The sequence below is a fragment of the Arthrobotrys flagrans genome (assembly GCF_004000055.1).
Source record: "Arthrobotrys flagrans strain CBS H-5679 chromosome Unknown unitig_8, whole genome shotgun sequence".
NCBI lineage: Eukaryota > Fungi > Ascomycota > Orbiliomycetes > Orbiliales > Orbiliaceae > Arthrobotrys > Arthrobotrys flagrans.
In genome coordinates, this window is record NW_027137553.1 from 2627717 (window position 1) to 2652567 (window position 24851).

At 47.8% G+C, this 24851-nt stretch overlaps 9 protein-coding genes across 10 annotated transcripts; 5 read left to right on the forward strand and 4 right to left on the reverse strand.

Moving 5' to 3' along the window:
• Positions 1 to 74: 74 nt before the first annotated feature.
• On the forward strand, positions 75 to 896 carry DFL_007285 (uncharacterized protein; the record flags this gene model as incomplete). Its single annotated transcript, XM_067636843.1, has 1 exon — positions 75 to 896. One exon carries the CDS (start codon positions 75 to 77, stop codon positions 894 to 896), a length of 822 nt encoding a protein of 273 aa, XP_067488418.1.
• Positions 897 to 1423: 527 nt separating this feature from the next.
• DFL_007286 (uncharacterized protein) lies at positions 1424 to 2037 on the reverse strand (the record flags this gene model as incomplete). Its single annotated transcript, XM_067636844.1, has 3 exons — positions 1424 to 1593; positions 1663 to 1906; positions 1972 to 2037. 3 exons carry the CDS (start codon positions 2035 to 2037, stop codon positions 1424 to 1426), a joined length of 480 nt encoding a protein of 159 aa, XP_067488419.1.
• A 1071-nt stretch (positions 2038 to 3108) lies between these two features.
• On the reverse strand, positions 3109 to 4193 carry DFL_007287 (uncharacterized protein; the record flags this gene model as incomplete). Its single annotated transcript, XM_067636845.1, has 3 exons — positions 3109 to 3312; positions 3398 to 3760; positions 3855 to 4193. 3 exons carry the CDS (start codon positions 4191 to 4193, stop codon positions 3109 to 3111), a joined length of 906 nt encoding a protein of 301 aa, XP_067488420.1.
• Positions 4194 to 4619: 426 nt separating this feature from the next.
• DFL_007288 (uncharacterized protein) lies at positions 4620 to 9917 on the forward strand (the record flags this gene model as incomplete). Of its 2 annotated transcripts, none has more annotated exons than XM_067636846.1 (5): positions 4620 to 5021; positions 5083 to 5518; positions 5580 to 6376; positions 6445 to 6675; positions 6744 to 9917. In XM_067636846.1, 5 exons carry the CDS (start codon positions 4620 to 4622, stop codon positions 9915 to 9917), a joined length of 5040 nt encoding a protein of 1679 aa, XP_067488421.1. The 2 variants fall into 2 exon arrangements, with proteins under 2 accessions (XP_067488421.1, XP_067488422.1); XM_067636847.1 differs by having other exon boundaries at positions 5583 to 6376.
• Positions 9918 to 10486: 569 nt separating this feature from the next.
• On the reverse strand, positions 10487 to 12436 carry DFL_007289 (uncharacterized protein; the record flags this gene model as incomplete). Its single annotated transcript, XM_067636848.1, has 7 exons — positions 10487 to 10861; positions 10930 to 11315; positions 11393 to 11549; positions 11641 to 11820; positions 11916 to 11943; positions 12000 to 12045; positions 12187 to 12436. 7 exons carry the CDS (start codon positions 12434 to 12436, stop codon positions 10487 to 10489), a joined length of 1422 nt encoding a protein of 473 aa, XP_067488423.1.
• A 2098-nt stretch (positions 12437 to 14534) lies between these two features.
• On the forward strand, positions 14535 to 15352 carry DFL_007290 (uncharacterized protein; the record flags this gene model as incomplete). The annotated part of the gene is made up of 6 exons (XM_067636850.1): positions 14535 to 14561; positions 14643 to 14654; positions 14738 to 14888; positions 14955 to 15014; positions 15082 to 15198; positions 15264 to 15352. 6 exons carry the CDS (start codon positions 14535 to 14537, stop codon positions 15350 to 15352), a joined length of 456 nt encoding a protein of 151 aa, XP_067488424.1.
• Positions 15353 to 15945: 593 nt separating this feature from the next.
• On the reverse strand, positions 15946 to 17280 carry DFL_007291 (uncharacterized protein; the record flags this gene model as incomplete). The annotated part of the gene is made up of 5 exons (XM_067636851.1): positions 15946 to 16055; positions 16125 to 16685; positions 16754 to 17000; positions 17075 to 17179; positions 17245 to 17280. 5 exons carry the CDS (start codon positions 17278 to 17280, stop codon positions 15946 to 15948), a joined length of 1059 nt encoding a protein of 352 aa, XP_067488425.1.
• A 403-nt stretch (positions 17281 to 17683) lies between these two features.
• Positions 17684 to 19421, forward strand: DFL_007292 (uncharacterized protein; the record flags this gene model as incomplete). The annotated part of the gene is made up of 5 exons (XM_067636852.1): positions 17684 to 17957; positions 18020 to 18087; positions 18168 to 19166; positions 19227 to 19353; positions 19408 to 19421. The coding sequence occupies 5 exons, from the start codon at positions 17684 to 17686 to the stop codon at positions 19419 to 19421; spliced, it is 1482 nt and encodes a 493-aa protein (XP_067488426.1).
• Positions 19422 to 20222: 801 nt separating this feature from the next.
• On the forward strand, positions 20223 to 24715 carry DFL_007293 (uncharacterized protein; the record flags this gene model as incomplete). The annotated part of the gene is made up of 10 exons (XM_067636853.1): positions 20223 to 20278; positions 20351 to 20402; positions 20496 to 20568; positions 20626 to 20828; positions 20884 to 20944; positions 20999 to 21438; positions 21490 to 21720; positions 21780 to 24052; positions 24118 to 24253; positions 24329 to 24715. The coding sequence occupies 10 exons, from the start codon at positions 20223 to 20225 to the stop codon at positions 24713 to 24715; spliced, it is 3912 nt and encodes a 1303-aa protein (XP_067488427.1).
• Positions 24716 to 24851: the final 136 nt, after the last annotated feature.

Here is a 24851-nt window from a genome sequence, read left to right on the forward strand (position 1 = left end):
AACACTCAAAGACTCCGGTCGGTTTCAAAAGCTAGGAAGTAAGCGGCTGCAGCTACCAACACAAATCAACCGCCATGTCAGTTTTCTCCAGCCCGCCATCCTCCCCGTCAGCACCCCCCCTCGCATCCCTCAACATCCCCTACAACCTCCGAAAACGCAAAGCCGACATCGAACCTACCGTCGAATCCCCTCTAACCAAGCGTTTTCGCAAACTGAATATCCGAAACACCCCTTCCAAGATCACAAAACGTACAGGATCACCTGCCAGAAACCCACTTTCAGGCTCAAGTAACGGCGGCGGTAGCGGCGCCACAACCCGGGAACCATGGAATCTTACCCCTCCGCCATTCCAGTGTCCTTCTTCCCCTCCACCGGCTGTGATGGAAGTCGACGATACACCCCATAGGATATTTGTAAATGATCTCGACTCCTCATCAGATGATTCAGACCAGGACTCTTCCGCGAAGAATGAAAAGGGCAATCCGATAATATTCCTCTCGGATATCGAAAGGGAGATGACTCGAATACCTTCGACAGTTTTGAAGGCTTCTTCTTCTCCGGCGTCAGTTTCTGACCCCCGTGTTACGAAATTGACAACTGCAAGGGCCGGTTCTGGCAGTTCTACGGATTTGATTCTTTACAGGCAACCGGAGCAGATTGTGGATGACACCGGAGTTAGAAGGATGGTCATGGAAGCCAAAGGACGTGTCAGGATGCGCAATCTCAATAGTAGCGGTGCCATGGACGGGATTAAAAGCGAGCCGACACCGCCAGCTGATATTATGATGGATCAAACTATGGGGCAATGCGAAGGGGGGCTCACTGGCAGTCCGATGACATATATATCGACAATGCCAAGTAACGACCCGGATGCTATGGTCTTGGATGATCTATAAAGGGAGTATTGGGGTTTATTTACCCAGGGAGAAGGGGGAGTATGTATCATTTTTGATTCCACAGGAGTTTATTTACTTTGATTTAGGTGGGTGGCTTGCGGTATAGCGAAGGTGCAAGGGAGTCGGTCCTCTTTGGCCATAATTGATGTTCTTTGTAGACGGCCTGGGCGTTCATTCTAGATATCCTTGAATTCAATCTCACCATGGTAATTTATCACCAAATTTTCTTCCATATTCTTCTTTTTTTTTCAATTGATATTGAGCTGTGTAGGATATAGGACAGACAATAAAAAAAATACATTATGTCAGAGCCTCGCTATGAATGCGAACAAGACAGACGCGATATCCTCTCTTCTCGACAACTCTATGCAAAAACCAAAGCCTTTTGAAACGCTCGAAACCATATGCTAGTAGTATAGAAATACAGTAATGCCAGAATCCCTTAATACAGCCGGTCGGGGTGATGACAAAGAAAAAAGTGCAATATAATGCTCAAATTATAGCCAGCTTGACGGTTCTTGAAACCGTTACGGTCTCGGTCCGCTGCCGCTGGCTTCACCACCGGTAACACCGGTCCATTGCTGCCCCGGGTATGTCTGATTCGGACTGGTTTTTGTCGGATTCAATGGAATGTCCCCTCTTGCCGGCATATTCTCGGGATAATAACTTGGTGGCGGTCCTTGATTCGGATTGTAAACTATAGTCCCCCTCAATTAGCATTTCGATAAAAAAACCATTTAGAATTGTCGGTATCAAAAAAACCTACCGGGTGGAGGGGGTTGATACGGTTCCGCATATCCCCCATAATTCCCATACCCACCACCGTTCCCATTGAAATGACTTGGAAAAGCCTCCGGTGGCATTTGCCGTCTAACCATCCATCTGTGATAACTGAGCGGCTCCAACCCCTTTGCCATTCGGTTTTTGGCATGAATGTACCCGCCACCAAAGTATGCAATGATAATGGCGAAAATTATCGCACCGATGGTCCATTTGATGATTATAGCTGTCTGTAGCAGCGTACGTCATGTCAGCAATGAGGTCGTCCGGCAAGGTGAATAAACAGGCTACTCACGTCCGAATACCACCAACCGTAGTCATCATCGTATATAAGAACCTGGCGAGGTTGTAAAGTCGCCATTTGCACAACCTATAAGCCCCAGAAGAGGCCCTTTTTTCCTATCGGAACCACTAAGAAAAAGACTTCGAGATCGATCGATTTGATTGATTGATATAAGGATTGCAGGGCTAAAGGATAATCGGATGTGTTGTTTGATGCCGTTAACCCAATCCAACGAATGCAGCCGAGTAAGCGGAATATTTGGACCGGCAGGTTTTCTGAAGCGTTCCGTGCTAGGGTGGAAACAGAAGGATGAAGACGAAGATGAGGCACAGGAGAGGTGTCGAGGTTTCTACCACAGCGGCAGGAATGCACTCATGTAAATAGACCTATCGAAGTGTATATAAAGAGTCCCACAAGGAAAGGGAACAAAAGAGTAAGAATGGAATGGAGAACGAAGAAAAGCCGGGGAATATTTAATGTGTTATGTCAGAGCAGGCAGGAGAGAGTGCGCTGGGTGTGCCCTGGGCGGGTGGTTATTCTGAGAAGGTGCTGCGCTGCAGCATGAGAGAGAGAGCGAGAACGAGTGGCTGTTCGTTGGAAGTAGTGGAGCCAGGGATGCCCGCTGTTAATTGGCAGACGAGGGGCTGTGTACCGTGCAATTACGACGATATCGTCTGGGCTTTGAATACAGTTTATAAGTCCAGTATGTAGTATATATCGCAGATGCAAGCCTTTTCTTCTTCCTATCATTTATGTCCGAGGGGGGCTTGTAGCATACAGTCAAGTTGTATACATGAACAAGCTTTCGGAATGACATCTCGATACACAGCCCGCGATCGTTTCAGCGACGTTTTAACAGCCCCGACTGTGTCCGTTTCAAGCAGCTCCAATGTGACCTCACAGACATATGTACGACTCTCATTCTCTGATCTCTGTCCAGATCTGTTTTTCTACACTGTCTGCGAAAAAAAGAGCTGTCCACCGGCTTCCGGACAGAAATTTGGTTCAGAACCCGGTGCCTTATTTCTTGGTACGCACGGCTTCAATTTACATCTGCATGGCTGCCGAAGCGATTCTTCATGGCGAAGCGATCACCACTATTGCTGTCCCATAACGGCTAGTAGCGAAAGCTGAGATGAGCGGGTCTTTCTACAGGTAGCTCCCTTTCGAAAACCTCGACCCGAAATCCGCAGCTCTTTCCAGCATTTGCTTCTTCTGTTGGAGCCCAATCTTCTTGCTGCTACCCACAATGTCCTTCTCGCGATCGAAAGCTCTTTTGCTCGGGTCGTCCTCTTCCTTCCTATCCTTTGACTTCGAGTGCTCCTCCATCAGGCTTTTCCCTCGATTTTTTGCCTATCGAGTAAACCTTTTGTTAGTGTTGTTTCGTAACTGTGTAGTGTATAGGTGCCTGATTAATGCGTAAAGAAAAAGAACTCACATTATACTCATCGATCCGTCTCTGCGTCTCCTGAGCCTCCAGCCGTGCAGCTTTCGCTTTAGGATCTTCATCCTCACCGGTTTCATTTGCTGGTCTTCGCACTCCCATGACCTCATCCGCCACTCGCTTCGCTTTATCCGCAGCTGTCTCCATCCATAAGCTATTATCACCACCTTTAGCTGTCGGAGCCCGCGCCCCCTTCCCCGTTTGAAACTTTCTGCTTCTGATCTTCGTAGGATCCACCTTTGATGTCCAGTCGCCATGTTCCGGTGGTACAAGCATCCACTCGTCGCGTGTAATTTTATCTTCTGCGGCTTGGACTCGCGATGCTAGACGCCGTTGGGCAGCGGCCTCCTCGTCTGCCTATTGTAATAGTAATAAAACCGGTAAAATTAGTATATAGTTCTCTCTCGAAGACCCACCGTAAATCCTAAATCTTAAAGAAAAAATTACATACCGCACTACCACGGGCCCCGGGTAACGAAGGTCCAATTTCATCTTCTGACGAAGAATCATCCTCATCGTGGTCATCGTCCTCATCTGGTCCCCTCGATGGCATCTGATCAATCGGTGCAGGCATATAAGGCCCCATCACCCTCCGTCGCTTCTCGGGATTCTCGTCAACATCATTCTTGGGCGCCGTAGCAGCACTGACAACAGCAACAGTCTCCTGTGATGTTTTACCTTCCGATTCCTTGGGCGCCGCCGTAGCAGCAGCAGCTTTCTCGGCTTCTTCCTGCTGGCGTTTTCGCTTTGCGAGGAGGTGCGGCGGGAGGGCGGGGCCGATGTCCGACATGATTGTTTGAATAATATATGATGCTGAGAGGGGATTTTTCTGTGGCTGATGCGATCGAGGTTGACGATGCTAATGTTGCGAGCTTTTGAAACGTGGGTGCGGATGATGTGCAGAAGGGAATGCGATAGGATGGATGAATTGAATGAAATGCCTAGCTGCCGGGCCTGTCGCAAGACTTAAAAAAGACACTGCCCAGCTTAACGCGCAACCAATTAACTCCACACCTTTCACCCCTCCGATAGACATCCTGACGCCGGCTGCATGCGTCCCCGAGCTTCAATACCGTAGTACTCCCCGTGATATTCCCGGAAACCCATTCCAATTTTTACATCACTGTTGTCGCCCGGACCAGCACTCTGTGGACCTTACCCGACTTCTATTTTTGTGAACAGGAGAGATGCTTATTGACAATCCGTCAACGATTCGATGAGCTCCCCAGAAGCCGAAGCCTTCGATCTAGAGGCTCCAAATGATACACCCAAGCTTAAGGGGAAAACATTCGAACCATTTGAGGAGGATCTATCGGATCAAATACCTCGCCCGAAGCTTGAAGATGTTGCATCAGACGAAGAGCAAGCTGCTTTAGCAGAGCCTCCAGATACCCTTGCAGACAAAATCAACCACTTCCAGAATACTGCGCAAGAAAGTACTGCCTCGCGGACCAACGGATTTACGTTTAAACGGACAAAATCAACGGAGCATGTTGATATAATAGATGCAGAAGGGGAGGTTGCGAACGGAACCGACGATAACGCGGATCTCGAGAGTGAGGGCGGTTCACACCTGCCCAGCCCTCCCGGGACTCCCGACGATGTTCTTTCCGTACGGGTAAACTAAAGTTTCTATAAAAGAATCGATCTATGTATGAATTTTATTGATAATGTGATAGGCCTCGGCTCCCTCTTCACCCGGTAGTAATACTATTCCCCGAAGGGCCTCACTGCAAAATATACCTACACCTTCACTCCGTCCATTCGACCGTAGATTTCAAAGCCGGTTATCGATATCTTCGCCGCTGCTCGGGTCCCCAAGATCTGCATCACCAGCTTTGCTAAATACCCATTCGCGATCCTCTTCGCTTTCAGGGCAAGGGGAGGATCTAGAGGGAGACGCGGAGGAAGCTTCTGCGCCATGGGATGTCATCAGATGGACGAAACTTAAGAAACTCAAGGCGCAGTTGTATTCAGAAAGTGGACGTCGGGCGTATGGAGAGCCGACCTGTATCAACATATTTACTTCAATAGCTGTTGGAACATCGAGAGGATTGATCTTGATATTCGACTATCACCAGACCCTCATGTCGGTAATTGGTCAGAACTTGAAAGGTAGGGTTCTAGAGCTGTAGACGTCATACTCGAGCGGGATGCTTATTATTTCTAAAATTAGCAGTTGAATGTGGTGGAATTACATCTCTCGCGATCTCAGCCGACTATACGACCATTGCTGGCGGTCATGCCAAAGGATATATCTTCACCTGGGAGATTGGAAAATCAGCTCGCCCGTTTCTATCAATACCGCCAATACCATTAGGAGAGATCGATGGAAAGAAAGAAGATGGCCATGTCCAAGGTACCTCTGTTTTACACCTCGGGTTCTTAGGGACCAGACACACGGCACTGGTATCTGCAGACGACAAAGGAATGGCCTTCTCCCATCTCGCCAGCCGCAGCCTTGTCGGCCGTGTCGTTAAAACTACCAGAATACTCGGAAGATATCCATTCGATATCGCGACGGCCTCCCGACCGCGGAAACCAAGTTCAGTGCTTGCGTTCGCTTCTCTACCTCTTGGAAATGCGCCGCAACCGACTGATACAATGGGTCTTACTGCAATGCTCACTCCTTACCTTCTAGTTATCGTTTCGACCACACCGATAGCGCAGACACAGCACAAACTTGCCCGACCCAAGGAAGTAGCAAGTGAAGCTGCTCTAAGTGGTTGTTTAGCTTGGTTCCCAGCCATAAAGCTCAAGAACGACGGCCAAAAGAGTAATAAACATAACCAAGTCATGCAACCAAGGCTAGCATACTGCTGGTCAAATGTCTTGACAGTCATGGAAGTCCTACACGCAGAGAAAGAAGGAGCAGATATTGACCCGTATAAACCACCCGCATTGCAATTTAGACTAAAAAGTCGATGGAAAAGCGATGAGGCTATCGTCGCAGTGCAGTGGCTAAACCGGCAGGTAGATAACATATCCCCCCAAATCCGATGAGTTATAGTGCAAGGAAGTTAAGGGTCACCTGATGATAGATTCTCTGTGTCGTCACAGTTAGCCAACGGCTGATAATTATCGAAGAACCTACCATGCGTGCAACTGAGAGATTCGATTTGATTCCGAAGCATATATATCATCATGATTACTTTGCTCGGCAGTTAAGGTCTCTTGTTGGAAGTATGGATGAAGAGGGCTCTTTACATGCTAGTATTGCGGATGCCTACTATAATAGTGTAAAGACTTTCAAGGGCCGGATTTTTCTGTTAGTACGTATCAATTGGCCATCATGCACACATACCAAAACGGTTCGGAGCTTACATGCTATAATAAACAGGGCTCTTTTGACATGTCAGTTGGAGCTCTATCGAACTGGGCTGATAGGCTCCTGTCACTCATGGAAGTCGGCGACTTTATCGGTGCCTTGAAGCTGGCAACATCCTTTTACCTAGGTGGCACTGAAATGATCACTGTCGGGTTACCTTCAGATGACGATTCGCGCCATACGATGGTCAGAGACAAACTCCTCGATATGATGGGTGCTTCGCTACGATATGCTTTCGGATTAACAGCTCAGTCAGTCCCTATCAAAGAAAGAGAGCAGCTACAAGAACTTGCGACAGCATGCGTAACCGCCTGCATGGGTATGGATACCACGGATTTCCTCTTTGAAACCGTCTTTGAAGTCTTCGAAGACGGTTCTGCAGAGGGAATCTTCCTCGAAACATTAGAGCCTCTCATCCTCAACGGCGAACTCACGTACCTTCCTCCAACTGTTGTCAAATCTTTAATTTCACACTATACATCCCTCAGTCTCGAAAGCCGTCTCGAAGAGATAATCTGCCACATGGATCCTCGAACAATGGATATTCACCAAGTAACAGGCCTCTGCAAAGAACACGGTCTCTACGACGCCTTGATATACGTCTGGAATCAAGCATTATCAGACTACATAACCCCCATCACCGAACTCCTCGCACTAATCATCCCACTAATAACACCCAACGACGGCGTTGAAGTCCAGAGTTTGAATAGTACTAATGCTCTCAAAATGTTTCCGTACCTTTCATACATCCTTACTGGTAGATCTTACCCTACCGGCGAAATCATGTCAGATTCCGAAGCTATATCCGCCAAAGCAATGTTATACTACTTCCTCTTCCTTGGTCGTTCAATACAATGGCCAGATGGTACCTCAGATTACATCTTAACCAAAACCACCAACTACAATAACGAACCTTCGTTCCCATACCTCCGCGCCATCCTCGAATTCGACGCCCCAAGTTTCCTAAGTTGTCTCAACGAAGCGTTCGAAGACCCTTTCCTTAACGACGACCTAAATTCCTCCAACCTCAGCGCTTCAGCGGGTTCTCCCGAACTCAGCGAAGATCAAGTCTTTGGCCGCTCCGTGAATAGACAGTACATCGTCAGCATTCTTCTCGAGGTCATGAACCCTACAGACTTTACACCTCAAGATACAATCTACCTCGACATGTTTATCGCTCGAAACCTACCAAAGTATCCGCAATACCTCCTCTTTCCGGGCAGTACATTACAAAGGGTTTTACTCGGGTTATGTAACTACCCTAGCAGCGATATCACCGAAGACTGCCAGTTAAGTGCAGAGTATCTACTATCTGTATATCACCCCCCGGATATTAACTCCCTGATCGATGCTTTCATCTCTGCTGGATTTTATAGAGTCCTGAAGACGGTGTTTAGGACTGAGAAGGATTATCCGAGGTTGATGGAGATGTACTTTGAGGATACAGATGCGCTGAGTACGGTATTCGGCTGTATCAATGAATTGTTAAGGCCGGCTAGTGCACTTACTGCGAAACAAAGGGAGGAAGTAAAAGCCGTCATTAAGGGACATGCGAAGCAACTTGCGGAAATTGATGCGGAAAAGGCAGCGGAGACGTTAAGTGCCGTAGGCCCTGACTTACATCACGCCGTCGTATCGTCTTGTGTAGAGGAACCGGAGGCACAGTATAAATATCTCAAAGTCGTGTTCGGATCCTCGGAGAAGAATAAAAGAAGGAAGATAAGAAATGAGAGGGACACGATTACAGAGTACGGATCGCTACTGGAATTGTACATCCGGCTCATGTGTTCTTACGACTTTGAAAGGGTTTCTGGGTTCTTGGAGACTTTGAGCCCTGGGGATTTGAAAATTGATCAGGTTATTCCTGCGCTTGAAGATAGAGGGGCGATAGATGGGGTTGTTTTGTTGATGGCTAGAGAAGGGTTGATTAAAGAGGCGATGAAGAAGTTAGTACAGCATTTGGGGGTACTGGAAGCGGCGTTCGTGGGGTTGTTACGGGGTTGTGTGGATGATGAAGAAGGGTATCAGGACAATGACAATGTGGGGGATATGCTAATCGCCCTACAGAAATTCTCAAAGGTGGGGATTTGGCTGTGTCAAGGTCAGATGGCGGCTTTGGAATCAAGACTCCGAGGATCCGCCGGACGGATGACGTTGAAGAAGGCTTTGAACAACAAGAACTCACCGCTGACGGCTGAAGAAGATCTATGGTTGGATTTAATCGAGTGCGTGGTACATATTTCCAAATCAGCGACTGGGGTGCTCAGGACGACTGCGAATATGAACATGATGACACCGGTTAGTCCGAGTGTGGCCAGCGTATCGGAAATATCATCTCGACCGGTATCGAGGGCGAGTAGTAAAAGCCAGAGGTCACATTATTCAATGCTAGGGGAGAGGAGGTTACTCGCAGCGACGCATAGACTCGTTCATGACGTCTTCACGGCGCTGTTATCGGCTACTTCAGCCGGTGGGCAGAATACGACTTCGTTCTTGAGGATTCTTAGGGCGTTTTTGAATAGAGCGGCTATTACTTCGCCTTCATTGGCGGATTTGAGAAATGTGCTCGCGAGTATTTTTGATACTTATACTTATGAAGAGCAGTTACTGGCACTTTCGGGGAAGTTGTTGGAAAAGGATTTGTTCTTGAAGGTGGAGGATGCGGCTACGTTACGGCAGCAAGGGTGGAAGCCGAAGGGTCAGTTGTGTGAAGGGTGTGGGAAAAAACTTTGGGGGACGGGTGCGGCTGGTGGGATATATGCTGCATGGGAGACCAAGAGAATAGAGGCATTCGAGAAATCGAGAGATGGAAGGATGGAGAAGGAGGCGAGAAGAGAGAGGGAACGGTTTGGGAGTATATCCAAAGGCAAGGGGAAGGCGATGCTTGCGACACTGCATGATGAACGGTCTGCATTACCCGGAGTTAAAGAGAACCCTGCAAGCGGAAAAGATGGAGAAGGAGACACAGCTGCCGGTCAAAAGGAGGGTGGAGGAGACAAAGAGATATCGACGATAATTATGGTTTTCCATTGTGGGCATATTTACCATCGTTCATGTTTGGAGAGCCTGCATAAGGATGAGACGAAGGAGGAGAACGGGGAGGCTGAGGAAACACCTTTCTCGCCAGTATCTCGACATGAGACTAATGTTGAGGAGACGGAGATGCGGTGTATCGTTTGTAAATAGCGAGTGGCTAGCTTTGGGGCGTGGTATCTTTTACATCACCTACACAATAGCTGCACGATAATGCTAATTTTAAAGACTTCATCTATTCTATATAGCGAGATGACCACGTGCCTGTATATCAAAAAAATAGAGAAAGTTTCACGTATTGAACTCATGGAAAGGGTGGATCACGCATGTACTGTGGTAAATTTCAACTCGGTCCGACGCAAAAACTGATCCCAAGCAGGCACTAACGAAGAAACCCAAGCGCCACTGTTTTGTTATCCACTACCTTACTACTGTATCGGTAAAAAGAGAAGAAGAAAATAATTGAGAGGTACTTGCACCTCGACGCGCTTGAAAGGTTGAACAGACGTCGATGCATGCTTTCCATAAAAGCTACAAATCCAACCAACAGAAAGGGGAAAAAAAAGGGAAGGGTGAACTGAAAGTATCGAAAAGAAAAGAAACGCAGAACCTGCTACAGCTTCGGCATGCATCTTTAATGTCTGCTCAATGGAACGACAAAAAAGGCGGCGGCTTTACACGGTACCTTTTTTGCCGGGTTTTGTACTTTAGTTTTCCCAATGTTACTTTCCAGAAAGCTTGGTAACAGCATCCTCTGCTTCTTCTCTCTGTGCTTGTGTTTTCATATCCCTAACCTTTGCGAGTACGACCTCCCTGAATATGGCGGACCTGGCAGCTCTGGAGAGTCTTCTAGCTCCTCCAGAAGAAACATCCGCACCTGGAGCGCTGGCAGCAGTTTCGCCAGCTTGCTCTGGGACATCGTCTTGGTCATCAGAGTTAGCATCTTGCTGGAGACGCAAGGATTGGATACGGTTCGAGAGGCGGACGAGCTCGACACCACGCTTGAGACGGGCCCTGGCGAGGAACTGCTTGAGTTCAGGAAGAATATCGTGCTCAGTGGCAGTTTCTCCCTTGAGCCAGACGTGATTTAAAGCATCCTAATTGACGATCTTTATCAGCACCCGTTCGACAAAACCAAAAGGATTCGGTCGTTATATCATCGTACCGAGCTAGTCAAACGTTCGTTCGGGTTGGGTTGGAGAAGCTCTCCAATAAACATCTTTGCATCGGAGCTGACGCCCTTCCAGTAGCGCTCATGGAAAATAACACGACCATTGCTGCACTCGTCGATCAATTCCGGTAGAGTCTCGCTACGGAATGGAGAGTAGCCGCATAATAGGGTGTAGGTGATCACACCGAGCGACCACATATCTACCGGCTTACCGTGACCTTTCTTCAGCATAACCTCTGGAGCGGCGTAGCCAAACGAACCAGCCATTGTGGTAAGCATCTCGTCTTTGCTATCGAGCATTTTGGCGATGCCGAAGTCTGCGAGGACGAGAGACGACTCGTGGTCTGGGGTCAAGTAGAGAAGATTTTCCGGTTTTAAATCTGTATAAAAAGGAAAGAAAGAAAGGCGTGATTATTATAACGGTATTGTTGATATAAAGGTATTTTAGAGCGCATACCTCTGTGGACGACATTGTTCTTATGAAGGTAATCGACGGCACCAAGTACCTCTCTAACAACCCTTACGGCATCCTTTTCGGTGAACTTTCCCAATTCGCAAATACGGTCAAAAAGCTCTCCGCCGGTGGCCAACTGAGTGACAATGTAATATTTATCCTATTCCGCCTCGAAAGTTAGTGTGTGTCTTCGGTGGAATTTAAACATGTATTTTTAGGTTCAAGAAGCGGGGTGAAAGGTAAGTAAGTACCTTCGACTCGAACCAATCGACGAACCGAACGATATGAGGGTGTTTCAGATGTTGTAGTAGCTGTAATTCGTCATAGACCATCTGTTCGTTGCCCTTGACGTTCTTTTTGAGGATAATCTTGACGGCGACCTTGCCGTCAGAGCTGTCGGCCTCTCTCACAATACCGTAGGTACCTGCACCCTGTCGTTCCCCTCACCAAACGGAAATTAGCAGCTACCCCTCAGATGGCATTATATACGCGAATGTAGAACGTAAAGGCGGTGAGTTGTAAGTACCAAAGTGCGGCCCATCTTGTATTGCGATCTTTTGGACTCCATGGTCAGCACGATATATAAAGGTGAGAATTGATGAAAACGAACTTTTTGTCATAGCTAGGTGGCTGACCACCGAGTTTATTGAAGAAGGCTGTAGTATTTGAAGGCCCATGGTCAGCTACAGCTCACGGTTTTGCCCTGGCGAGGTACATTGTCACGCATCACTATGCTGTCAAGTGAACCGATTGTGCCAGGGTCTGATGGTGGGGTTGAACTGCCAGTGCGAACTCACAACTCATTTCCGGTCGAACAGCGAAGACAGGTGAAGGTCCAAAAGGTCGTGATGCTGAAGGGGAAGGGAGGGAGAGGTAGCGAGAGAGGAATAGTAATGGGAGAAGAGAAAGTGGGCTTATTATTAGACGGGTCGAGCCACTTTTTAAGCTAAGGCAAGGTTGAGATCCGGTTTGGTTAAGACGGACGTCGAAGGACGAGGAGTTCGAGTCGAAGGAGAAGTTCGAGTTTGGGAGCGGGCGAAAGCGCATTAATTAATGTTCAATTGGAGAGCCAGTAACTACTCATTCCACAATTAACCACCGACTTATATAATACTTATCGTGGATATAATATACTGATTATCACAGATACGGTTTCGATTTCCTGACCTGCTCAGCTAGCTTAGCTTAGCCCGGCCAGTGGAGATGCTTATTTTTGGTATCAGGTTAATTAACGACCTCAAACAATCATCTTCTACTTTGCGTACTATCCCCATTGAAACATCACAAAGATGACCGGAGATACCGATTCTTGGATTCAATATCACATGCAATCGGTTCAAAAAGGAAAAAAAGTTCAGTCGATACATACACCGTATCGAGACTACCGACAGCATCATAGCTGACTTGGATGCATTGTTACTAACCCACTAACGTAAGCAGTGACGGTGCAGTCATATATCGATGAAAAGAAGGAAGGAAGGATCCACAATGCAATGCTGCAGGCCTATTTCCACTGAAAGGGCACCCCCAGTAACATTGAAACCTTTTTCGAAATTCCTAGGTTCTAGCATTCTCGTCAAATCGACTTGAGTCTGCGGCGAGAGCCTTGTCAGGCTGAACTATGCGCCATCATATCCGTATATGGCCATATCCATCGGATCATCCCATCCATTTACCGACCCGCGGATTAAACTCGAAGCCGTGATGCGAATTCTCGGTTTCATATTGGATATTATTTTTTGTTTACATCCTCAGATGGACATTCGTACGATGTGCGAACCATTTAGGCCAATTGCAACTGCATCTACATGACAAGGAAAGCCCGAATGAGGGCAAGTCTGAGGCTGATGTTCTGGGAAGCTCTAACCGGAAATTTAGGCCCCGCCAATGCCCCACTTGCCCGTCTTCACCAAGCTAGGATCGTTCCTGGCCATGACCGCGCGTTACGAACATGGCGAGGCATTTCAACGGGATCATGGCTGAGAAATATTCGACGACCCCGTCGGAAGGGAATGCATCCGATTAGCTAACCAGCGGTCGCCGCTTTTTCTTCTGACCTCAATTGACCGACATCAATTTAGCTTCTTCGTCCGGTCTTGGGTTTAGAAACTAAGGCAGCTTTTGGACAGGCGGTATTTAGCCCCGCTTACGCAAGCCACTCGCCCTTATGGCCCTGATCAGAGATCTTGAATACCCAACCGAGAGCAAGTGTGGCGTTGAATTGCCCAATGCATTTCCTCACAGGTCGACGGATAAGTACTACAATGTTACAAAATGACCCGAACGACGGTTGCCTAGTAAAGGGCTTTCTCGACATGTATCCAAGGCATCTAAGCCTTTTATCTAAATTGAAGATTCAAATATTGATACTGACGAGTCTGCGGCGCACACGTATGTAAGTATGTCAGCAGTTTGAGGTTTGAAGTTTGAGGCCTCAAATGGCCGCTCCAATCATGTCAGGAGCCAGGTTTGCCCTGCAGCCTAATCCAACAGCCAAATTTAAAGCCATCCCCACCAATTCCTTGAATCTGTACTCTAGACTAACTATAGCAAGGGTCGCATGCGCCATCTGGGATATTGTATGCACAAGCATGAGGCCGTATGTATACATACGTTTAAAGCAAACTTATCGTCAACCAAGAGATCCCAGATCAAGTCCCAGGCGGTAGCATTAATTTATATGGTGAACATTATTATCAGTAGAGCTCCTTTATTTGTAAATACTTCATCGTAACAACTTTGTAGCAGCGATAGCATATACTATGACATGTAAGTACACAGAGATAGCTTGGAGGCTTAAGCTTGCAGTTGGAAGTACTTGTGGGAATTGTTTCGAAACCGGCTCTCGAACCCATTCCATTCAGGCAATCACTCTCCGCGCCTAGATTCTCGCTTCCACCCTTCCCATCCTTCCCCATATTCTTCACCCGTACACCCCTCCTCCCCAATCGATTACTGCTACTAAACCGTAAACTGCGGCTGCTGTTAGTGCTTCGTGGTTGCAATTGACAGGATCTGTTCCGTTGGAGGCATCCCTGCCCAGCGATAACTAGTGGTGTGCATCTTTTAAGTACCTCGCCCCACCATCCGCTTGTCTCTAGAAATCCAACCTCGATAACGATCATATCGCTCGACGCCATCCAAAATGTTCGCTCAAAAGAGGCTCGGAAAGGTATGATATAGTTGATACCACAGGATATTCTTTGATATCTTTGTTCAAGATGTTAATTTCTTCATGTTACCATCTGTTTAGGAGCTCTCTAATGTGAGTACCGGTATCCCAACCGCCCTGCCATCCCAGGCTGCAGGTGCACAGTGCACCCCGCTAAACATACCCGTGGCTTATAGATCCACAAATCTCTCCCACCGGGGATATCTATTGCCTCGGCTTCGGACTTCAGTAACTGGAAGATGGATATTCAAGTTCTTGATACCAACCCGTTATACGCCGATCAAATCTACAGGCTCAACTTCAAATTCTCCGGATCTTATCCAATCGGTATGGAGCCTCTCACGTTATGGTACTATATATATCAAGGTCGCTGATCGGGTCTCCCACAAATAGAAGCTCCGGAGGTGACATTTATCAAGGAAGATGGCCGTGATATCCCGATGCACCCTCATAGTAAGGTCGATTCTAATCCCCGGGACTCCGTATGATCTCTAACGCCGATAAATCGGTATCTATGTAGTTTACTCGAACGGCGTAATCTGTCTTGATCTTTTGGGAACGAATTGGTCGCCAGTTCAGAACGTTGAGTCGGTGTGTATGTCAATTCAAAGTATGCTAACAAGCAATACGAAGAATGGTGGGTCACTTTCGCCCGTTTATCCTACTTATTTTGCCCCCCTTTAACATTTAATTGGCACCTAGAACGCCCACCGGGTGATGATACTTTTGTTCGCTCCGGTTATCGGTCGCCGCGGAATATCAACTTCGTTTATGACGATAATACCGTCTAACGAGGCTAGATGGATCCGGAGACCATGCTGAAGGCTTACTATATTCGGCGACTGAGCTGTTACGGACCCCGACCTATGCGAATGGCGATTTCATTGCTTCCTTTCATCTTCTTTCCGCTATACACGAAATACATTTCTTTGGCCTATCCAGGAGTTTTTTGGATTGGAGTTTTCGAGGTTCTTTCATCATTTTCCTTGAGCACTTTCCAATCAGTCGGGCCTGGGGTAAAAATATCATTCCAATTATTATTACTATACTGCTTCTCATTGCGCAGTTATTAACCACCGCTTCCTGTGCCATTGGATTGAGTGGAGGGAACTTCCCGATCCTTCCTTTTTTGGACGCTTTGTTGGTACACAATATATCACTTGAAGCTTTTTTCGGTGCATTCATCTGTTACCCTGCGAAAGATATTATCTCTATACCTACTTATCTATAGAAACATTAAGACACATGAACTCCCCTGATGCGGCGCATAAAAAATACATGAGAAAATCGGACATGTTGTATCCCAATATTGTACACGAGATCATAAGATAGTTCTCTATCGCCGCTTCTCCCTCCACGGCGTCGTTTCTCCATGGGAGACCCGCTAGGACTCCATAAGCTTCTCCTGGAAGTCTGTGCACTTCTTTTTCAGGATCTGGACAGCTTGGAGAAACAATTCGTCGGAGTTGTACATTCCCGTTGACTCGATCGAGACTAGGTATTTATATTAGTATCGTTCCAATTGGGCGATTTTTCCTTGTATTCGTCAATTGGGGGACTCACAGATAAAGTGATCTCTAATTCTTCCGAGTTCTACCTTGCCCTTGAATTCGTCATGTCTCAAGACCTCTCTGCTAACTGTGTCTTTTCTTGGATTCACCACGACTGCTGTGTTTTCTCCTGCCTTGTCCTTCCGGACCTCTGCCACGCCCTTCGGGAAGCAGTTGACAAACTTCTCAGCATCTTTCCCGGTTATCGGCTGTTTGATCTTGATAGATGGTAACAGTCGATACGAAGCCGTAGCTACAGGACTGAATTTCGCATGATCCTGCCCGATTCCCAGCACACAGTGGATTTCGAGGTCGATTTCTTGGCCTGGTCGTAGTTTTGCTAGCAGAATGTCCGGGTTGACGGGTCGAATCTCGCCAGCACCGGAGAACCATGAAGATTGTCGACCTTGAGGGGCGAATTTGATATCACGGGCGTAGACTGAAGAGTTGAAGTAGAGTTTGTGAGGATCGGTTTCGGTGGCGGGGGTAGCGTGATTACGGGTGCATGCGACCTTGAGGGTCATGACGACGGTGTTGAAGTCAGTAGCTTCGGCTGCAGGCTCGTCTGAGGACTCTATTTAGAGAACAGTATCAATATATCATTTCCATTTGTGGGAATCTTGTTTCTTGGAGATGTCGTACTCTTTCGCCATCTGAGCTGCTGGAAGCCCTTTTTGTCACCTCTTAACGGTACGAGACCCAGTCTTTGCGCCAGAACTTCATCCTGGACTATGGATGTATTGTTGTGAACGAAAACCGTTTCGATAGCTAGAGTTGGTACTTCGGATATGAGGATTCTTCGGAAGGCATTGGCGACTGAGGCGTCGACACCGATGAGGTCGAATTCGTAATCGAGATCGTTCGCCTTGTGGATATCGATTTTAAATTTCTGGGGCATATAAGACCGGATGTTAGAACCGACAAATTGTTTCAATTTCAACCGCCATAGGTAAGGTGCCTGACTTTTTTGAAGTCGTTTAGATTCCAGGAATGGTCTTCACCAGGGTAGTGACCGGGGAAGTCGGTGGATGTGACATTCGAGACTCGTTCCAATTCGACGCCGACTATCTGTCGATAGAATATTACTTAGATGAACATGATGAAACTTGAAGGAACAATGGAATCGAACTTACCCGCCGTCTTTCCAGTTCTTCTTTCGAGGGTGCCATTGCGAACAGCTGTTTCGCGTGTTCGATGTTGAATTCATGAACAGAACAGAGATGCAATGCAATGCTGTCGCAGAAACTTTTTTTTTAGGTGTTGCGGGAAGTCGGACATGCAACAAACAGCCAATGGGAGTCGGGTCAAATGGATTTGCTCTTAGCCGTTGATATCATAAGTACTGTACATTCGACCCAAAGACAATTGACGACGAGAAGAGACAGCTTCTTCGGGCAAATTCGGGCTCCCAGCCAAAGACGCAGATATCAGAGCCAGGGACGGCTTCACCACAATCGCCGGTTCCATTAAGTCGGTGGTGGTAATTTATGACGGCTTAGACTGCCAACCTCACTTACAACTCTCCACTCCTCCTGCCTGCTATTCCTCGACCCCGCGATACCTCCTGAAGCAATGGTTGTACCACTTGCCCGCCTCGCCTCCAGGCGACTATACACCCGTGCCCGATGCCTTAATGTCAAGCCGATTACATTCCCGGCTCAGCGGTCGTCAATACGATGTTTCGGAACCACAATGCCTCGACGAGCGGCCCCGACCCCGACCCCGGAGGAGGGCGAATCGTACTCGAATATCGACCAGGCCTCTACACCGGTGTCTCGTTGGACGGGACCGGAGCCGATCAGGAACGCGGATGAGATTGATATCAATTTTGATACGACGCGGATGAGTACGTAGAGGAATTTATTTACAATATCGAGGACTAGCAATGGCTAATTGCGTGGTTTATAGCCCCCGAAATGGCTTTGGGGGAAACCGAGCACGAAGGCAGGAAGATCAGACACTATACCGTGAACTTTGTACGAACATGTCCTGTGTTAGATGGTGATAGTGGAGAGTCTTTGGATTTTACTAACAGTGGTATTGTTGTTTGATATAGGGACCCCAGCATCCTGCCGCCCACGGTGTGTTACGATTGATTCTCGAATTGAACGGCGAAGAAATTGTTCGAGCGGATCCCCACGTCGGCCTTCTACACCGTGGTACTGAGAAGCTCATCGAATACAAAACATATATCCAAGCTCTACCTTACTTCGATCGTCTCGACTACGTTTCCATGATGACCAACGAACAGGTTTTCGCCCTCGCTGTCGAAAAGCTGCTTAACATCGAAGTTCCAGAGCGTGCCAAGTGGATCCGAACATTGTTCGGAGAACTCACCAGAGTTAGAAATCATCTCATGTCGGTCTTGTCCCATGCCATGGACGTCGGAGCTCTTACACCTTTCCTGTGGGGTTTCGAAGAGAGAGAAAAGTTGATGGAGTTTTATGAACGTGTATCTGGTGCTCGTATGCACGCTGCCTATGTTAGACCTGGTGGTGTACACCAGGATATCCCAATCGGCTTGTTGGATGACATCTACCAATGGGCTACCCAATTCGGCGACAGAGTCGATGAAGTTGAGGAACTGTTGACCGATAGCCCGATTTGGAAGTCGAGAACCCAGGGTGTTGGTATTGTCGGCGCAGCGGAAGCATTGAACTACAGTTTCTCTGGTGTCATGTTGAGAGGAAGCGGTATCCCATGGGATATCCGAAAATCGCAACCATACGACGCCTACGATCAGGTCGAGTTTGACGTCCCGGTTGGCTTGAACGGAGACTGCTACGACAGATATCTTTGCAGGATGGAGGAGTTCAGGCAGTCGCTACGGATCATTCACCAGTGCTTGAACAAGATGCCACCTGGACCTGTCAGGACGGAAGATTACAAGGTTACCCCACCGCCAAGAGCGGCGATGAAGGAGAACATGGAGGCTCTTATTCACCACTTCTTGCTCTATACCAAGGGATATACTGTTCCAGCTGGTGAGACATATACTGCCATTGAGGCGCCAAAGGGAGAGATGGGTGTTTATGTTGTTAGTGACGGAACAGAGGTATGGAACATATCTATTTCTTATTGCTGTTCGGCAGTGATACCTAATTTTGTATTACAGAGACCATACCGGTGTAAGATTAGAGCACCTGGATTTGCCCATCTGGGATGCTTCGACCAAGTCTGCAGAGGCCACCTGTTGGCCGACGCTGTTGCTGTCATTGGTACCATGGACTTGGTGTTTGGAGATAAGTTACCCCCGTATTTACCAAATTACTTTTAAATACTGACAACCTTTGCACAGGTCGACCGTTAAGTTAGTATAGTAGTGTAACGGGGCAGGGATGGAAGGTACCGGTTGGAACGAGCCAAAGCGACTACGTTGTCTATATTTATTCATTCGAATTTTTTTGTAAAATAATTGATTGCTTTGCAAGAGGGATGGGGGAAGAGAGTGGGAGGTGTATATACGAACGTTCTATACAAAAAATGGCCTTTTGGATGGACTCTACACCAATGATATTAACTGTAGACGTCGATATTGATATGTCAAGATGTCCGAGTGTGCATATAGAGGGTAATCCGCGGCTGGGTGGCTCTAGTTAGCCGCGTTTTGCGCGTACAACAAAACAAGCTAAGCGCGCATCTGCTCCGTTCCCCGTTCCACCTCATCTCGCGATACGACCGCCAACTCGACTCATCGAAAACCACATCGTCTGCACCTCGCAAACCGCACCCAATCCCGCTGCCGGTCTCTCATACCCATATTATTGCCATCTCCACTCGATTCCGACCCCGTTCCGGTCTTTTAACTCCCTTAGGTCACCTCGTACTTTTGCCAGTACACGCGACACGGTTGCATCACAACCAAACCAACAAGATCATCAACGCCGACGCCACTTTTAGTTTTTCGAGCTCTCAGCCTTTTAATCCGGCTCGCACCGTCGCCGAACTAGCTGGTATCGTTTCTGAAGGATATTTGGTCTATACTTGACCCGTAACCGCCCTCTCTAACAGCGATCCGAAACCGACAACCAGCCTGCATATCAGATGCACGGCGGACTATCACTGGACTAAAGGAGGAGACAGCAGCTCGGGCGGCGATACTACGTCTTAAATGTCGGCCCCAGAGATTGCGGTTCCCGCGCCTCCTCCCCCTAAGCAATTTGCGATATAAGTACCCCAATCTACCGAGGATGGGAGCAAGAGGAAGACGGTTGGTGGCACGGCTGACATTCGGTGCACAGCAAAGCAGAAAGTCGGGCTGGATGTTGACTTTGCTACGCGGACTATCAAGGTGGGTGGTTTCTAGTACTCTCGGAGAGACGGTGGAGGCTGTTAAAATGGCTATTTGGTGGGAACAGAGGGTGGTTAACTTTGGAACTCGTAGGGGTTTACTGAGATCACGGTCTTGCCGCTTGATCCGACATTACGGACGCTAAGGTTCAATTGTCGACAATGCAGTAGGTGTATTTTCCGATGAACTCGAGAGTTCGAGGTAAGCTAATTCAACCACATAGACATCAGTCGAGTCACGATCAATGGCCGCGCCCCGGGTCAGTGGGGGTACAACGATCCGCATGCGAAATGGAGACTACACGATACTGCGACTGTGAACCAATGGGGGATGTTACGGCGGCGAATAGACCCCCTCTTCACTAGCACCCTAGGCGACGACGAACTTTCCCTTTCTCTTCCTAATAAGATGAAGATCGAGCTAGAGGTATTGCTACCACAATATAGAAACCGCAGGAGTAAAACCAAACTAACATGCGCAGGATCCATCAATGGCCGGTACCCTGGTACCGAGTCGGGATGTTCGGGCGAATTCCGCGCGTGGTACGTAGATAAAACGGGTTATGATTGGAGAATAGGGTTAACATGGACCCGTAGATTCCCCAAGGATCGATACGCCAGGCCCCAATGCTACGGACGGGCCCGTATATGCAACCTTACTAGTTCGGATAGACTACACCATTCCCACTATCCGAGACGGACTACATTTCGTTGGATCGGATGATGATCCTCGATACCCACATGCATTTACTACAAACAGCTTCCTACCTGGATCTGCGGCCTGCCTGTTCCCTTGTATCGACGACCTTTGGGAGCGGCCTCCCGTCTGGGATATCGAAATCACGTGCCCACGTACACTAGGAGATATCGGTATAGACATCGAACCTTACGAAGAGCCGCTTATTAACGGGTCCTCGCGATCGTTCTTGAAGCGAAAACGACCGAAAAAAGAAGATACAGATTTTGCATTCCAATATCATGGCGAAGGGGAGGATTTGGAGATGCAAGTTGTGTGTTCCGGCAGCTGTGTGAATGAGGTAAACCTCACTCTCTAGCAAGACCAAGAGCAGTATTAACAAAATACGTAGTTTACGGATGCCAAAGACCCGCATAAAAAGGTGTTTCATTTCACGATCGAGAAACCAACTGCACCCCACCAAATTGCGTTCGCAATTGGTCCCTTTGAGAAAGCTGTTTTGACGGAGAATCGTGCAGCGGAAGAAGACGAAGCCCTTGGCCGTAATGCGGTAGAAGTCGTTGGGTATTGTCTTCCGGGCCGAAAAGAGGAGGTCGAAAACACGTGCTTGTTTATGCAGAGGGTGAGTTGAACTGGAATCCAGCCTAGACCCGAACGCTTGCTAAAATGAAACAATAATAGGCTATAGATTACATGGTTCGAAACGCAGGACACTATCCCTATCCATCTTTTTCTCTGGCGTTTGTTGACGACTTTCCTTCGGACATTGTCTCCTCAGCTGGCCTAGCAGTGTGCAGCAGTCGGCTACTCTTCAAACAGGATTGTATAGATCCTATCTACACGACAACAAAGCTCCTAAGCGTAGCCCTCGCGTCGCAATGGTGCGGCGTTCAAATAATACCAAAGGCCTGGGAAGATCTTTGGCTCATCATTGGATTGGCTCATTTCCTTGCCGGCCAGTTCCTGAAAAATCTCACAGGTAGCAACGAGCACCGATTTAGGATGAAAAAAGATGCAGAAGAGATTTGCAGGCAGGATGTAGGGCGGGCGGCGCTCTCCAATCCACTGCAACAGCTACCCCTAGACCCGTCGGAGCTTGACTTTATCGCATTAAAGGCCCCCGTGGTCTTGTTTATTCTGGACAGGAGACTCACAAAAGCTAGTAGCTCGATGGGTGTCTCTCGTGTCATCTCAAAGCTGTTTCTCAATGCTTTCACAGGAGACGTCAGTTCACTTAACCTGAGCACGGCCCAGTTTATTAAACAGTGCGAGAAAGTTGGTCATCAAAAGTTGGATTCCTTTTTCAACCAGTGGGTGTTCCGGAGCGGCTACCCACGATTCGAAATTTCCCAGCGATTTAACAAGAAGAAGATGATTGTGGAGATGATTATCCGCCAAACTCAGGATAAGGAAATTGCTCAAAAAGGTCTTACTCCCGAAAGCTTCTTAAGGGACGCCCTAATCAGACAGGGAGACGGTGTAAAGGACGCCTCTCCGCCCCAAGTTTTCAGCGGGCCAATGACGATCCGTATACACGAAGCAGACGGTACGCCCTATGAGCACGTTGTTCAGATCCACGAAGTGTACTCGAAGCTTGAAATTCCGTACAATACGAAATACAAACGACTTAAAAGAACAAGGCGCCAGAAGGAACGACTTGCAGCATTCGCTGGTATGGATATCAACGCGGAAACCCAGGCAGAGGATGTCTTGCTTTACTGTCTCGGTGATGTGTTGCAGAGCGACGAAGATACTGCGGACTGGAGGTTAACCGACTTCACAAAGGAGGAAGAGGACAAGATGGCCCAAGAAGCTTTCGAATGGATTCGAGTAGATGCCGACTTCGAATGGATCTGCACGATGAGACTAAACCAACCGGATCACATGTATCTGTCTCAGCTGCAACAAGATAGAGACGTCGCTGCACAATATGAATCCGTTCTCCACTTCAAGGAAGCAAAACCCTCACACCTTATCTCGACAATACTAGTCAGGACCGTCATGGACCGGCGCTATTATTATGGAATCCGGTGTGAGGCTGCAAAAGCACTCGGCAGATGTGCTACCGCCGAACTTAGTTGGATTGGCGAGTTCCATTTGCAGAAAGCCTTCCAGGAATTCTATTGTTTCCCCGACTCCTTGATCCCTCGGGCAAACGACTTCTCCGATTTTACCTCTTATTTTGTCCAACAGAATATCATAACTGGCTTTGGCGGAATAAGAGATGGGATGGGGAAGTCACCGTTGTCCGTTCAAAGATATCTACTCGACATCATACGCTACAATGATAATTCCAATAATAGTTTTTCGGATAGCTTTCACTTGGCAAACTTGCTTCGGAGTCTAGGGAGTTGCTTGCAAGCAGGTGCGGGACAACGTGGAATGATGGATATGGAAGTCGATGAGGCCGACACCGAAGAAAGAGAAAAGAGCAAGGAGGAAATAATCCGCGAAATCGAACGACTGCAACGTATGGATCAATGGATGTCGTCGTATCACAACGTGATTTCGACTACTTGTCTTGATGTCAAGAACCGATTGATTAAGGCAAAGGTTCAGGAATACACGCCACTAGAGTTCCTAGCCTATTCCAAGGAAGGGACTTCAGAGCAGTTGCGAATCAAGGCAATCAACTGCTTGGTCCAGAACGGGGCGGTCAGGGATCCGAATTTGTTAAGCTACATCTGCTATATCATCGCTTCGGATCCTTCATCGAGGATCCGCCGAGAGACCTTCGAGTCCTTGATGCATGGAATTGGGAGTGTAGCGATCGGTGACGATGTCGTCGCAACCAGCGAGGCCGCTACATCGAACAGTCTCACAATCGTCGAAGAGAACAGTGCGGCGAAGCGTCAACAAGAGGCGCGGCAAAACACCGACGCAGCAATCAGAAATTTGAAGGAGCAACTTGCAAGCAAGCCTTTCTTCAGAGATGCTTTGGAGCCGATTCTGAAGTATGAATGTTTTCACTTGATTATAGTTTTGTTGCCAAGCGCTGACTTTTATATTCTCTTTACAGATCCACTATTATCAATTTCCTTGACGTGAGGAAGATCATCAGTCTCTGTTCGCTCTTGTATGATGATATACAATCACACGTCGTCAAGGTCCCCATGCGAAAACCACGTGCTATTGCCGTTACCCATGAAGGAAAGGTAAGATTTCTCTTGGTCGGATGTGATTTTTATAATTTATCTATTGAGCACTGTCTAATTTTGTACTGGATATAGGGTAAATTACGATTCATCACGAATCCAAGTTCGAAAGAACTTGCTAAATTACGCCCTATCGACTGGCCGCATTTGAGGCCTCAACCTAATCCTCCTCCCCCTCCCCCTCCCCCCCCTCCATCCGCGACTCCACAACCGGCTGTCCCTAAGCTGGTTTTTAAACCGCCTGCTCCTCCGGGGTCTGCGAAAGCTTCCCCTCCTCCCCCGAGGAACCCCTCATTCTCACCTCCTCAAACCCATCCGACTCCAGTGTCCGCCGTGTCTGGTAACACCCCGCAACCAAAAACCATTATCAAGATAAAGGCGCCTTCGCAACCTCAGCCATCACCACCCCCTCCTCCAAAACCAATTATCAAACTCAAGTTCACGACCAAGAGTGGGTCATAGTAGTCTACTGAAAACTTTTCGTTTGTTGAAAGAGACGAAGGGGGGTTCACATCTTGCATACACTACTATCACCACTATACTTCCATATAATAATTATATATATTCATTCAAAAGTCTGTTACCCTTATACCCGCGG